Consider the following 15501-nt stretch of genomic DNA (forward strand, 5'->3'; position numbering starts at 1 on the left):
GAGGTTGCTGTGAGCTGTGACACCATCGTACTCTACCCAAGGTGATAGCTTGAGGCTCTCAAAAAAAGAAAAAAAAAAAACTGCATATACTCTGATATAATTCTGCTTCTAGAAATTGATCCTTCAGATAGTTTAAAGAAACAAAGATGGGAATTTTGGTTTATTTTGTAAAGCAAAACATGAGAAACTTCTTAAATGTCTGGGACTAAAGTGTGTATTCCTAATTGGAAGCAGGTGCCAAACTTTGTGCTCTTAGCCATCTGGACACAGGGACGCTGTGTATAGCTATGCTACTGTACCAAGAACTGCTTCTCAAGGGGAAGCAAGACCTGACTTACCTCTCTGAAGAGAAACTGGAGACACACTTCAGCAGGTAGTGGAGAACCTGTATCAGACAGCAAACTTTTATATAGATGCCACCTAATTTTTACTTTGGGTTAAACATAAAAATAACTTACAGTCAGATCTGAAGTTTTCTGCTTTACACACGGGGTCATGACATTTCTGATACCAAACTTCACTTTTGAGGTCAACCAGAATCCTTTGTTTCAAAAAAAAAAAAAAAAAGGTAAATAGTAACACTAAGACTAGATAACAAAATTTCCTTGCATGCTAAGTCTAAGACAAAGATGGGAAAAAGTTTAAAAAGTGGAAGTAGACACCAAAAGAAAACTCATTCCCAAAAATATCACAAAAGCCTAAGAAAAAAGTAGATAGTGACAAAAGTTCACTCTGGGAAGATAAAACATTCCTAACCTGCATCCTCCAAATAACGGACTTCAGAATACAGTAGAACCTCCATAACTGACCATCTTCTTAAACACACACTGGACAGACACCACATGTATTTATCAGTACAAGAGGCCCAGCTCCTTATGGTGACCAGAGTTACAGTCCCTTGGGTGGTCAACTTATACAGGTTCTGCTCTGTGGGAACAATTTAACACTGGGGGGGCCAAGACGGGATCATTGAGGCAGGACTTTGGGCAAAAGAAAAGTAAGCTGGCCGTGGTGGCACATACTTGTAGTCACAGCTACTTAGCAGGCTGAGGCAGCTCAAAAAGAAAACAAAAATTTTTTAAAATGTGAATACTGACAGAACTGTAAGGACAAATCTTTTACCATAAATCCAGATTTAAAAAAAATTCTTGGTAATTTGCAGATCCAATAACCAAAAGGTCAATGAGAATACAGAAAATGTGAATGACAATTAAAAACCAATTAAATTTGAACTAATGGACATATGTGAATCTGCTCCTTATAGTATATAATAAAAACTGACTCCATGCCAGCTATAAATGAATCTTACCAATTTAAAAGTATCAATTCACACAGAACACATTCTCTGATACAAAGCAAATTTTAGAAATAAAAGGCTAGGCTCAGCCCCTGTGCCTCAAGTGGCTAAGGTGCCAGCCACATACACCTGAACTGGTGGGTTCGAATCTAGCCTGGGTCCGCAAAACAATAATGGCCACAACAAAATATAGCCGGGTGTTGTGGCAGGCACTTGTAGTCCCAGCTACTTGGGAGGAGGCGGCAAGAGGATCACTTGAGCCCCGAAGTTGGAGGTTGCTGTGAGCTGTGATGCCACGGTACTCTACCCAGGGTGACAGCTTGAGGCTCTGTCTCAAAAAAAAAAAAAAAAAGAAAGAAAGAAAAGGCTAATAGAAACTCATAATTTGTTTTGTTTTTTGAGACAGTCTTACTTTGTTTCTCCTGGTAGAATGCCGTCCATCACAGCTCACAGCAACCTCAGACTCTTGGACTCAAGCGATTCTCTTGTCTGAGACTCCCAAGTATGGGACTGTAGGCACCTCCCACAATGCCCAACTGTTTTTTAGAGGTGGGGAGGTCTTGCTCTGGGTCAGGCTGGACTTGAACCTAGAAGCTTAGGCAATCCACCCGCCTCGGCCTTGCAAATGCTGGGATTACAGGTGTGAGCCACCATGCCCAGCACACCTGGCTATTTTTGTAAGAGACAGGGTCTACCTTAGGCTGATCTCAAACTCGTGAGCTTAGGTGATCTGCTTGCCTCACCCTCCCAGAGTGCTCATAATTTGTTAATTAAAAACAAGTAACCAATAGCCCCAGGACAAAGAATAGAAATTAGAAAATAACTTAAATAGAACTGGAAATCTACATACTAAAAGTATGTGAAATGTCCATCCTTTTGCTCTGCTCCTACCAGCTGCCTTCAGTGCCTGTCTTCAATATACATCACACTTCATTCCTTTTAAGGTTGTCCCACCTTTGAAGAGCTGGGGGGTTTTGGTGGTGTGATAAAAATCATTACCCACAAGGAACACAACGGGGTGGGAGTGCAGGGTCTCCAATCTGAGTCCAGGGTTTAGGAAGTCACGTGACACCAAAAGGGCACAAGTTCCAATTCATATGTAGGAGCATTTAATAATCAAAGGCCGGGTGTAGTGGCTCCTGCAATTCCAGCACTTTGGAAGGCCAAGGTGGGTAGATCGCCTGAGCTCATGAGTTTGAGACTAGCCTGAGCTAGAGCAAGACCCCATCTTTAAAAATAGCTAGGCATTGTGGCAGGTGCCTCCAGTCCCAGCTATTTGGGAGGCTAAGACAAGAGAATCACTTGAGCCCAAGAGTTAGAGGTCACTATGAGGTATGACACCTGGGCATTCTGCATAGGATGATACAATGAGACAGTCTCAAAAAAATTCAGGCAAGTATTATGCTCTTTCAAAGCGTGAATATTATTTTTCAAACAGCTACTGAATTGTCAGGACATAAGTACTTACCAGGTTATTTGAAAATAATTCATTAACACAGCTCTTAGGTATTTATTTTGGCCTCAAAGTAAATGTGAAAAAATGATTGAAATACCATGGGGTACCAGAATGCCCTTTGTAGGATATTCCCAATTTTAGGGTTGTATATGGTAAGTAAACCTAGAACATACAGATTCGTGAGACATGGTTTCTGGAAATGCCACCCTTCCTGTGCCACCATGTGGAATAAATGAGGCTGTCTCAGCCTGTGTGCTCCCTGCTGTGTGTGGTGAGCACTCCCTGTGTGCCGAGTCAGAGGGCGGCAGGGGCCTTGCTTTGCCTCACCCAGGCCTTTTCCTTCCTTATCCCTATCCCGCACCTTGTCAGGAAGGCTGTACAGAAGGTGAGATCACCTAACAATGCAAAAGTAATGGGGAGACCATGGAGCAGTAGATGATCTCAGAACACTGCTGGCAGGAGTATAAATTAGCACAACCACTCAGGGAACAGCTAATTACCCAGTAGAATTAAATGTCTCCAGACTGTATGACACAGCGACTCCCCTTATAGGTGTGTACGTGCTTTGAGAGCTTCTGGCACATGTGTACTAGGCAATGTGTACAAAGAGGCTCACAGCTTCATGGTTTATGAAAGTGAACCAAATGTCCAGGGCAGGACACAGACAAACCGTGGCATGTTTGTGGTTACCTGGTGGGACACAGTGACAAACAAACAAGCAGCAGCTACATGCGGCAATGTGGACGCCCCTCACGGGGACATGCAAAAGGGTGCAGTTCAAACACATGCAACATAAAACTGTATGTTGTTCACAGATACAAACATACATGCACAAAGACTGACATAAAATCTAGGGTAATAGCTGTAACCTCTGAGGGCAAGAGAAGAGGAAGAAATTGGGGTTGGGCCTACAACGTTTTGGTTTATCAAGGTCCACTTCCTAAGGTGAATGAGTGGCAGACATGACAAGCGGTCATTTTAGTGTTAGTCTGTAACGTACATGTCCCTCATACACACTCTAACGAGTGTACTTCACAATACAACTTGTATGATCTCTGACTTTCATAATAAAAAAAAAAAAAATTTAAGAGACAGTCTCACTTATCACCTTCAGTAGAGTGCTGTGGCGTCACACAGCTCACAGCAACCTCCAACTCCTGGGCTTAGGTGATTCTCTTGCCTCAGCCTCCTGAGAAACTGGGACTACAAGTGCCTGCCACAACATCCAGCTATTTTTTTGTTGTTGCAGTTTGGCCGGGGCTGGGTTTGAACCCACCATCCTCAGTCTATGGGGCTCACGCCCTACTCACTGAACCACAGGTGCCACCCGACTTTTTCATAAATTAATAGTGACTTTTGGTAAACTAATATACACAGAAAAAATAGACAGATGGTAAGCATAGCTGTCACCTCGAGGTCATAACACTCGTTGAGGAGTCTCCTTGCCCAAATCTGCCCAATTTTGATCTAGATTCTAGGCGGTGTCCAGGGCCAGTGACAACAGGGAGGGAGAGGCACCTTCCCTTTGTCCACCTGGCCACTCTTCTGTCCCTGCTCAGTCTACCCGAGTTGTCCGTAGATTCACAGTAAGAATAAAGCTGATGTGCTAGAAGCAATGCAATAATTAAGATATTCAAATTGACCAATAAAAAATGCTAAGTATGACAAACATAAATTTGATTACAAAATTTATCACAGAAACATTTTTATACTCTTAAACATAAAAGTCTATAATATTGGTTACACACAAATCATTGATAATGTTACTTACATGATATTATTGCTCTTGTGGGCTCTTCCAATGTTTGCACACCAGCGATATTTACAAATATCGTACACCAATAATTCTTCTGGGAAAAAGTAGTTCCAATGCCGAATCCCTACAATGCAAAGAATGTTTCTAAAGGTCCTGCTACTCTTATTATGTCATAGTTAAGAAAGAAAAAGATTAGCTATACCTCCTGTAATGCCGTTTTTATTCACCAAAGAAAGAACAAAATGATCAACTTCAGGATAGGGAGAACACTGAAAACCTTCCATGGTTCCTACTGCAACAGAGAAAAGAATTAATATAAATTAATATAATTAATTAATATAAATTACAACAGCCGTTAATAAGTTCAATTTCGATTAAATTGTTACTTAGTACAACAAGTATGGGTTTTGCAACCCCTCAGCTTTTTTTCTCCCCTTTTTTGCAATTTGCCTTTCAGTTCCTTCATGGACTTTTTGTTATCCTACAAGGAAGCAGGTAAAGTTCAAGACGTCTCAATTAGGTCAAACGTTAACTGATTTTCAGAGAGAACATCTGAAATAATTTCAGCTGCTGTGTTCCTTCTGGAAAAGACAGAGGCAGTGCCTGGCGTCCAGGAGGGGCCTAGTTCTACCAGCAAGGCCTTGATGTGGCCACGAGCCAGTCTGGCACTCACACCCCAGCCCTGGTAGTCCCTGAAGAACATAAATGAACTCACAGAACTTCAGCAGATGAGACTGGTCGTGAGGATTCAAGACCACTGTGTACTCAGGTCTGCACACAGTAAAAGAGGAGATATTTCCAAACCACAAAAACGATAAACACCCCCACCCCTCCAACCCTGGGTGCCCTGAGGAACTGCTACTGCTTCTAGACAGTAGACAACCAGCCACACAGGCATCCTAACAACGCCAAGCAACAATTCTGAGACACCTGGCGGTTCCCCAGGGTGTGCATCTCCACCGAGTCCAGGAGGGATAAACCTGGCTCAATCACTGCAGGTGCCCCATGTCCTCAGCTTTTTTTTTTTTTTTTAAGATACAATCTTACGTTGTCACCTCTGGTAGAGTGCTGTGGCATCATAGCTCATAGCAACCTCAAACTCTTGGGCTCAGGCAATACTCCTGCCTCAGCCTCCTGAATAGTTGGGACTACAGATGCCTGCCACAACGCCCAGCTGTTTTTAGAGACTAGATCTCACACTTTGCTCAGGCTGATCTCTAACTCCTGAGCTCAGGCAATCCAACCGCCTTGGCCTCCAAAAGTGCTGGGATTACAGGTATGAGTCTGAAAGTTTAAATTGTAAAGACAGAAAAATCCGCCAGGCACAGTGACTCGCCTATAATCCCAGCACTCTGGGAGGCTGAGGCAGATGGACTGACTGAGCTCATGAGTTCAAGACCAGCCTGAGCAAGAGTGAGACCCTATCTCTAAAAAAATAGCCGGCTATTGTGGCAGGTGCCTGTAGTCCCAGCTACTTGAGAGGCTGAGGCAAGAGAAACATCTGAGCCCAAGAATTTGAGGCTGCCATGAGCTGTGGCATGACAGCACTCTACTGAGGGTGACAACGTGAGACTCTCTCAAAAATAAAATAAGATAAAATGAAAATTAGCAAGTAATCCTTTAATAAACATCCTTTTAAAATGCTTTTTCCACTTTGTATAGAAACCTACAAGTATTTTAAAATGATTAATGGATATGAATACTTAAGATTTTAAGGCAAAATCAATTTTATATCCCTAAATTTCTATAAGAAATTATTTTCTTAAAATTACCTGAAGTGCTGGAAGTGCTGATTCCATTAGAATATTCAATTCTCTTTCGTTTATCCTGAAATATGTCACATGTAAGAATTTTTAAAGAATCTGAGAATCTGAAGAAGAAAATATGTAAAGGAAACAAATATTCTATTACAATTCAAGAGGAATAGCTACAGAAACAAATCTGAAATAGTTCCATATTAAAATCCTTTGGGTCAGATGAGGTGGCTCATGCCTATAAACCCAGCACTCTCGGAAGGCTCAAGTGAGAGGACCTCCAGAGCTCAGGAGTTTGAGACCAGCCTGAGCAAGAGTGAGACCCTATCTCTACTAAAACTAGCCAGATGTAGTGGCAGGCGCTTGTAGTCCCAGGTACTTGCAAGGCTGAGACCGGAGGATCACCTGAGTCCAGGAATTTGAGGTTGCTGTGAGCTCTGATGAAGCCACAGCACTCTACCCAGGGCAACAGAGTGAGATTCCATTTCCAAACAACAAGAAGAAAGAAAATGCTTTGTTTAACAATTAAATGTAAATTGTTGCAGGACATTTTTTTTTTTTTTTTTTTTTGGAGACAGTCTCACTTTGTTGCCCTCAGTAGAGTGCCGTGGCCTCACAGCCTACAGCAACCTCAAACTCTTGGGCTCAGGGTGGCGCCTGTGGCTCAATGGGTAAGGGTGCTGGCCCCATATACCAACCCAGCCCCAGCCAAACTGCAACAAAAAAAATAGCCAGGCGTTGTGGCCGGTGCCTGTAGTCCCAGCTACTCGGGAGGCTGAAGCAAGAGAACCACCTAAGTCTAGGAGTTGGAGGTTGCTGTGAGCTGTGACATCACAGCACTCTACCAAGGGTGATAAAGTGAGACTCTGTCTCTACAAAAGAAAAAAAAAAAAAAACTCTTGGGCTCAAGCAATTCTCTTGCCTCAGCCTCCCAAGTAGCTGGGACTACAGGCACCCGCCAAGTGCCCAGCTATGAGGTCTCGCTCTGGTTCATGCTGGTTTCAAACCTGTGACCTCAAGCAATCCATTCACCCCAGCCTCTCAAGAGTGCTAGGATTACAGGCGTAAGCCACTGCACCTGGCCTGTTCTAGGACATTTCTGCCACATTTGCCCACAAAAGCAACAACCCTACCTACATAAAAAAGAGTATGATTTGTCAATTAAAGAAAATAAAATTTTTTTAAAAAGAGTTGATTGGGGACTGTGTAAAATACTGTCCTCAGTTACAGAGTGGATCAGAAGACTCTAGAACTGCTAAAGGGACAGACTGAAGTGTTCAGCCCACTAGCGGGTCCAGAGTTCCACATCTGCAGGTTCAGACAGCCCCACACTGAAAATATTTAAAGGCCAGGTGTGCTGACAGCACCTGTAGTCCCTGTTACCCTGCTCAAAAGGCTGAGGTGGGAGGATCGCTTGAGCCCAGGAGTTATGACCACGCCACTGCACTCTGACAGAGATGACAGAGCTAGACCCTGGTGCTCAAATAAACAAATCAATACAGGAGGATTAACAGTAATTATAAAAAGACACAAAGAGAAAAGGAGTTTACATTTTACTATTATTTTTTAGTTAATGGAAAAAAAGAAAACAATTAACTTAGATCTCTTTAAGCCGTGACTATTCTTTTACTTTAGGTGGAGTGACTTTATGTGACTTGCATTTTAGTTAACAATGACATTGTTCAGTAAACAGTCATCAAGCTGGTACTGCATACCTGACATTGCTGACCAAAGAAGCCAGAAAATACTGATATTCTTTAGAGAGACATTTTGGCTGGAGAGGAAAAAATCTGTTGTCTTCAGCAACCTCCAGAGCCACACGCTTTCCTATTTTTGATGATTTATAGAGTCGAAAATTTCTATTTCTTGTATAAACTCCTACATCAAAAATAAATCAAAATTTATACATGTTTTCTGTGACTTTTACAGTCAACAAATATTAAATTATTTTTGTACAGCATTACTAGAAGGAACAACTAAAATTTATGTCATCTAATTTAACCTCTCGGCAGTGTTGGGTGCAGGTCCAACGGTCCCCTACCAAGACTCCCTTGACAAACCAGGCATAGTGGTGGCACATGAAGTCCCAGCTACTCAGGAGGCTGAGGTGGGAGGACCATTTGAGTCCAGCTCAGCAACACAGCAAGACCTCATTTCTAAAATATAAACCAAAGCCAAATAAAAACCAACTCCCTTGACAGGAAGCCTCTGGACATTCAGAGTAAGTGCCAGTCACAGCTATTCCCGTCCACCTCCTGAGCTCCCTGCTCACACCCTGCAGTGCCTACACGTCAAGGGTAGAAGTGAGAACTCCAAGCACACGACCAGTGGGCACTGCTTGTTTCTCACAGAAGTATCCGGAAGGTCTGACAGAGACAACTGCCAAGTGAACTTACCGAGATCTACAAAAAGATGCTTTTCTCCCATGTTATTCTTCACAACTAAAAATGAAAGATCAGGAGTGCTCTGCTCAGCAGACCCCAGCCGCTCCAGTCTCCCTGGATTAAAGGGCCAGTTCCCTCCCATGTCGCTGTCTGTGGAAATTCCTTGTTTTACTGGTGCTTCAGAAACATGGGGACATTCATGGCCTGTCGCCTCCTGAAGCCCACTGTCATTTTCCCTGGCAATTAAGTGACAAGCAGGCTGAAAAATTTTTCTCACAAAATTACCTAAGGAGAAAAGATGCTATGGTTAGTCTGATTCTTCTTTTCCATAAAATTATAACTTAAGATCTGGGCACAAACCTAAATGTACAATTTTTTTCATTTCTGATTTTGAAACTGAGTTGTCAGAAACTGTGACACACCTCTCCTGCTACTTCCTTCCACCTAAGCAATCTCTTACTTTCCAACTTCCACTGGCAGGGGAGCTGAGCATCATTTTAGAAGGGAAGGTTAATTTGAGAAAGTGTGTCAGTGTCACCAAGATGGACTTGTCACCCAGACTCCACGATGTCTATTAACACAAACCGAGCAGAGTCGCAGGGTTCATAGGAGGTGGCCCAGGAGTGCGGAGAGAATCTCTGCCAGACCCTGCTGAAGACAGGATACCAGCCAACGTCTCAGGAGCACATTCTCTCTTTTTTACCTGCCATGGTATGTCCTACGAGCCCTGACTTTCACAGCCAACTCCAATGAGGTCACCTCTCTTCCTTTTCTCTCAAAACTGTTCACGGGATGGAGTATGGCCTTGGAGCTAGAATCCCAAACTGCAGCAATTCAATACATTTATTGTACTCCAGTATCTATCTTAAGAACTCAATACCGGAGCTCCTATCTGTACCATCAGAAGTTTTGCGAGCCTGTGTAGAGATGGAGAACAAACCAGAGTAGAAGCCATGGGGACTGAGAAAATAAAATACCAGAGAAGACACAGACGGAAGATGGGCCAGGAGGTCTGTCTGACACAGGTGATGACTGCAGCCAGCACCAAAACACAAAATCAGTTTTACTTTATAATAGTTTCTCAGCAGGGTTGTTTTTACAGGGCAGCAGCACAGACAAAAAGACACATTTTTGGTCTTACAGTATGATTGGAAAACATAAATTATCAAAAACAAATCATCCTCTTAATGGTTTCTTACTTTGTTAACATATGTTAAAAGGTAAAAAGGGAAAGATCACAAGGATTTCTGCATAGTTTCTAAAGATTAACTAGACAAAGAAAGAGCTACCTGATTTCTGGTAGAGGGAGCATGGAGAAAGGAGTATTGCTGTTTGGGGAAAGGAGAAGCAGCAGTTGGGGGGTCATTCTCTGAATGTTCCCCAGGCTGTGGGGGCCCTGCCGCTTTCACGGCCTGCTCTCCACAGAGAAGTATATAAGATAGTCTGGGACTTATTTACACTCACATATATTATTATCTCATGAAATCCAGTAATAATTTGGCTGTTAAGTTACTTCATATATAACAATACTAGAAAAATGCAATACTATAAGAAAAAGTTAATTTTTTTTTTTTTTTGAGACAAGAGTCTCAAGCTGTTGCCCTGGCTAGAGTGCAGTGGCATCACAGCTCACAGCAACCTCCAACTCCTGAGCTTAAGTGATTCTCTTGCCTCAGTCTCCCAAGTACCTGGGACTACAGGCACCCGCCACAACACCTGGGTATTTTTTGGTTGTAGCTGTCATTGTTTGGCAGGCCCAGGCTGGACTCAAATCCACCAGCACTGGTGTATGTGGCTGGCGCCTTAGCCACTTGAGCCATAGGCGCCGAGCCAAAAGTTAATTTTAATCTCTAGAACTGTCATCTCCTTTTATCCTTCACTTTATTCACCAGAAAGCCTTGAACTCTTAAATGATAACTTATACAAGCTTTCAATTCAAAATTCTCCTTCTTCCAGTCAGCCTTAATTACTTCCTTACTCAAAGAAACAAATCCAATTTCTTACAAAGCACCAAAAGTAAAATGAAAGCAAATAAAATGAACTTTGTAGTGATATGCCTATACAGACATGATTGCTTCTGGAATGAGGGAGAAAGGGTAGACAATGAAATAACAGTGTGTCCAAGACAAACAAAGCAATATAAACATAAATCGATAGAGTTAAATTTTCCTGGAAACATAAAATTGCATCTATTTCACCCGAGGCAGTAAGATAAGGCTGGTAGTTCACTGTAGCCCCAGCACTTGGGGAGGCTAAGGAGGAAGAATCACTTGAATTCAGGCCTGCCATGAGTTGTGACTGTGCCACTGTGCTCTAGCCTGGTGACAGAGTAAGACCCTGTCTTTAAAAAAAAGAAAAACAGGGCAGCACCTGTGGCTCAGTGAGTAGGGCACTGGCCTCATATACAGAGGGTGGTGTGTTCAAACCCGGCTCCGGCGAAACTGCAACAACAACAACAACAAAATAGCTGGGTGTTGTGGCGGGCGGTGGTCCCAGCTACTTGGGAGGCTGAGGCAGGAGACTCGCTTGAGCCCAGGAGTTGGAGGTTGCTGTGAGCTGTAATGCCACAGCACTCTACCCTGGGGGAGAGCTTGAGGCTCTGTCTCAAAAAAAAAAAAAAGAAAAGAAAAGAAAAGAAAAACAGAGTGGTACCCCTGTGGCCCAAAGGAGTAGGGCACCGGTCCCATATACTAGAGGTGGTGGGTTCAAACCTGGCCCCGGCCCAGAAACTGCAAAAAAAAAAAACGAATGCAAATTGCAGAAATGGCATGAGGGGGGCGCTGAGCAGCCCACTAGGCTTTTCATCCTTGGCAGGGAGCTCCATGGACTGCATGTGACAATGGCTCCTCTCATCACCTCCACCCCTCACAAAGACAGGGACTGTCTCACCAGCTGGAGTAAAGCAAAAGAACCACAAAAATGTCAGGTATGATGGCAAATTGGCAAAAAAATATTTTTAAGTAGATCAAATTCCGTGATCTCTTACATTTAATCTACTTCTTTCCAAGAGGCTGTCAACAGAGCTAGAGATGCCATCAGGAGACGCACTGAGGAAGGGAAACCAGGGGAACACCACCTGCTCCCTACTGCATCGCTGACCTTGGCTGCTCAGCCTGAGGGGCAAGGCCTCAGCTGACACCCACTAACTTTGTCTCTGCTTCACACAGACCCCCACAGGGCCCAGTCAGCCCCATGTTCTTATCTGTTTGCTTATGCTATATTAATAGTAAAGCCTTTCTGGCTTTGTTTACAGATGACAAACCAAAGCCCAGAGGTAAGATATCAGAAGGTGCCTTTCTGAGCAACAGGGGCTGTTTTTAGCCTCTGCCTAGTAGTCACAGAGCAGACTGGGAAGGGTAAACTGGAAGCAAAGCAGTGGCTTGCCAGGACTCATCTCCACACAGGCAGGAGGGCTCCTACCATCCCCATGTTTGTTATTGGACGAAGAAGGTCTGGCCGCCTGTCACTGTCAGCCAATATGCAGAGACGGGGACAGGTCCACCAAACTTTGTCAGAAGGCCAGCGATTCTGGAGAACAGTGACAGTAGCCTCCCCAAGACTATTCTGTTCTTCCTTTTCCAAAACCACAGTTTTATACATAAAAATTCAAAGCAAAGATCAACATTAACCCTTACTTTAAATAATAATCAGCACAACTCAGTGACCTATTACAGCAGCTCCAATTCAAGTCAATTTCATAAATCAATTCTTCTACTCAAGATCGGCATCTTAGGGTGGGAGGTTAATTTACAAAACGGTAAGAATGAGAGACAGGGGTGAAGGTCAGATACAACCTAAACTGCCCAGACCAGCCGTGCCGTGTCTGCCCTAGCCTGCCCGACTCCATATTCTCACCACTGCTTTCACCTTTACTCAGCAAATACTCCCGGAAGGCCCACTTGCAGGGGCCTTCTGCAAGTTACTGTTGTGCTTGTTTTTACTCATCTATTAATGTTGTCAGTAACGTATTACCACTGAGAGGTTTAGGGATAGAGTCCTGCTGGAGTCCGCAAGGAGAGGAGGCCAGTCCAGGGATGAAGGATGGGCTTTATTTTAAAGGAGCCCAGTGGAGTCTGACCAGAAGTCAGCTCCCCTCACACAGTTTCAAGGAACTTTTATTAGTGTAGCTAGAGTGTGGGAGGAGATCATGACAGGTGAGGGAAGTCACTTTTCCTACAGAGTGAAAAATGCTGGTCTGAGACTGATTTTTAGAATTACTGCCTTCCACAAAAGGTGTTAAATTTGCATGAGGCCTTATCTCTAGTTCCAGCCAGGGCCTGGGTAGGAGATCCTGATGCTTCCCAGGAACACCAGCCTTGAAGCATTTCAGGACAGTGGAGAGAGGGTTGCTGTGACCATGCCTTTGGTTTCTGACACGTTCCCTATCACTCGCTGTCCTCGTGAAGATTTATAGGAGTATGGGAAGGAGTTGCTGTGATTGCAATTTGGTTTCTGGTCTGCTTTCTTTCTCTACTTGTCTCCCAAATAGCTGTGCTTTTGTCAGAGTCCTGAGGAATGCTTCCCCACAACCATTCCGTGCTAAGCTCTGGAAATACCATATACAGTAGTGAATAAATAGTCCCTGCCCCTAGGAAATATTAAGTGAATTGAAGAGAAGAAAAGGAACCAGGAAATGACTCAGGAAGTGGTATAAACAACCAATACCGGACACTGCAACCCGGAGCAACACTCAGCTCAATCTTAGGGTTTGGGCCATGACCGAGCTTCTCAGATGATGTGACAGCTGCACGGAGCTGACAGACTGGCTGAATCTGGAGGTGTGTCTGTGCAGACAGCTGCATCAAACATGCAGCGGCTGGGGAATCCCGGAAATGTGGCCCCAGTGCGCAGTATGGGGTGGCCACAGATGAGGCAGGAGCACAGGGGCCTGACCACATTCCTTCAAGCGGGCAAAGAATGTCCATCCAAGCCCCTGGGGCCCAGGAGCAGGGTCCCCAGCTCACTCCAGCTGGCTAGCCAAGTGAGTGGGTTGAGAGACACACCGTGGTCAAGGATGACACCAACAGGTTCTGGGGGGAAGATGAAGAGCTAAGCATAGGACACGCTCAGTGTAATGTGTCTGCATAGGGACATTTGGTGGCTGGTTGGCTACAGGGGCATCTAGGACAACAATCTAGGCTGAAGATAAAGATTTCAGAGTCAAACACAGATGACTGTAAAAGCCGTGACAGTGGACAACTGTCAAGGGTAAGGACAGAGTGAGAAGGGGGAGGGGGGGGACAGATTCTATAATTACTAACATCTAAAGGGTGAAGGAAGAGACAGGGAAGGAACACTCCATGGCAGTAACAGGAGGCGAGCACAGATCGTGACCAGTGACACCTAGTTCGAGTTAGGTTCCTGGCTTTTATGCCCGTCCCTTAGTGACCACACTCATGCCTTTCACCCTAGGTGGCTGTGAAGCCGTTAGACACCCTGAAACAATGAATGACCTGTCACCTGTGCTCAGTCAGCCATCTGCTGTTTGGAATACTTGCCCTACCCTCCCTTAACAAACATGCAGGATTTGGGCTTCTGTTCAGACTTGAATTCTGGTACTCCCTTCCTGCCCCATGTCTTCTTCCAGACTGACGTCATTTCACACCTCAGCCTGTATCTCTGATGCCCAGGCCTAGGACCAATACTCTGGTGGTACACTCAGGCTTCCATATCCAGACTTCCTTCCAGCCCCGAAGTTCAGCCTGGGGTAACAAAGCTTCAGCAAACAAGTCTTCCCTGATGTGACGTGGGACCCAAGTCCCAAAGGAAGGCTGAAGCAAAGGTCAGAAATCCGGGGAAGAGGAGTCACAGAAAAGGCTAGAAATGAAAAAGCCTCTTATGAATTTTCAGACAGCTGAGATGGATCCCGTTGGAGCAGATGCCAACACTCGGACATGCGTGGCCCTCCAGTATCTATGGTGAGAGGCGCTAACGCCAAAGATGTTCTGGGCAGTTAATGTGCCTGGAACAGAAGGACAGGTCCAAGGGCAAATCCTGAAATCATGAAAGATCACATTTTGTATTTTAGGATAAGTTACCAACCATAAAACTTGGTAAGCCCTTACAAACTTTAAGAGGAATAGGAAAATATGAGGTTTTTTGTTTTGTTTTTTTGAGATAAAGCCTTAAGCTGTCGCCCTGGGTAGAGTGCTATGGCATCACAGCTCACAGCAACCTCCAACTCCTGGGCTCAAGTGAGTCTCCTGCCTCCACCTCCCAAGTAGCTGGGACCACAGGCGCCCACCACAACGCCCGGCTATTTTTTGGTTGCAGCCATCGTTGTTTGGCGGCCTGGGCTGGATTCAAACCCGCCAGCTCAGGTGTATGTGGCTGGCGCCTTAGCCGCTTAAGCCACAGGCGCCGAGCCAAAATATGAGTTTTTAATACAACTCCTATCATTTTTTTAATAAAACAGTACTCACCCACATGAATGTTATCTTTAAATGCCACATCTCGGAGCTGAAATATTAAATGGCGGCTAAATTTTTCATCAGTGCTAGAATCCAAGTTCAAAACATCTTCAGCTGAACAGTTAACACTATATAACTCTTGAAGTGCTTTACACACATGCTAAAAACACAAGTTAAAGGTAAATAATTTATACTTTTATTTTAAAAATTTTCTATAAGCAAAATTCAAAAGTCTCAACATAAGTAAGCTTAACAGTTAAACATCAATTCATTATCAGAATGTTTACAATAAAACAATCTTACCAATGTCCCTAATCTACACCAACTTTCCCTCATATACTCTTCAATTTGTAGCTAGACAAGGAGCCCATCCAGAATGAGAATACATCTCTCAGGCTCCTTTACAGTAAGGAGTGGCAGTGTGACTAAGCCTGGCTGGTGGGT

At 44.1% G+C, this 15501-nt stretch overlaps 1 protein-coding gene across 1 annotated transcript in view; it reads right to left on the minus strand.

Moving 5' to 3' along the window:
- PRIMPOL (primase and DNA directed polymerase) overlaps positions 1-15219 on the minus strand; it is an 18356-nt gene extending 3137 nt beyond the window's left edge. The window contains exons 1-8 of the mRNA XM_023514902.1: positions 15070-15219; positions 8660-8932; positions 7979-8141; positions 6282-6379; positions 4712-4801; positions 4525-4633; positions 459-541; positions 339-385 (exon numbers count right to left, since the gene is read on the minus strand). Coding sequence (XP_023370670.1) covers positions 339-385; positions 459-541; positions 4525-4633; positions 4712-4801; positions 6282-6379; positions 7979-8141; positions 8660-8789 — 720 coding nt within the window. The 5' untranslated portion in view covers positions 8790-8932; positions 15070-15219. The remainder of the gene's footprint in view (positions 1-338; positions 386-458; positions 542-4524; positions 4634-4711; positions 4802-6281; positions 6380-7978; positions 8142-8659; positions 8933-15069) is intronic.
- Positions 15220-15501: the final 282 nt, after the last annotated feature.

The sequence above is a fragment of the Otolemur garnettii genome, unplaced genomic scaffold (assembly GCF_000181295.1).
Source record: "Otolemur garnettii isolate 467f Iridium unplaced genomic scaffold, OtoGar3 scaffold00061, whole genome shotgun sequence".
NCBI lineage: Eukaryota > Metazoa > Chordata > Mammalia > Primates > Galagidae > Otolemur > Otolemur garnettii.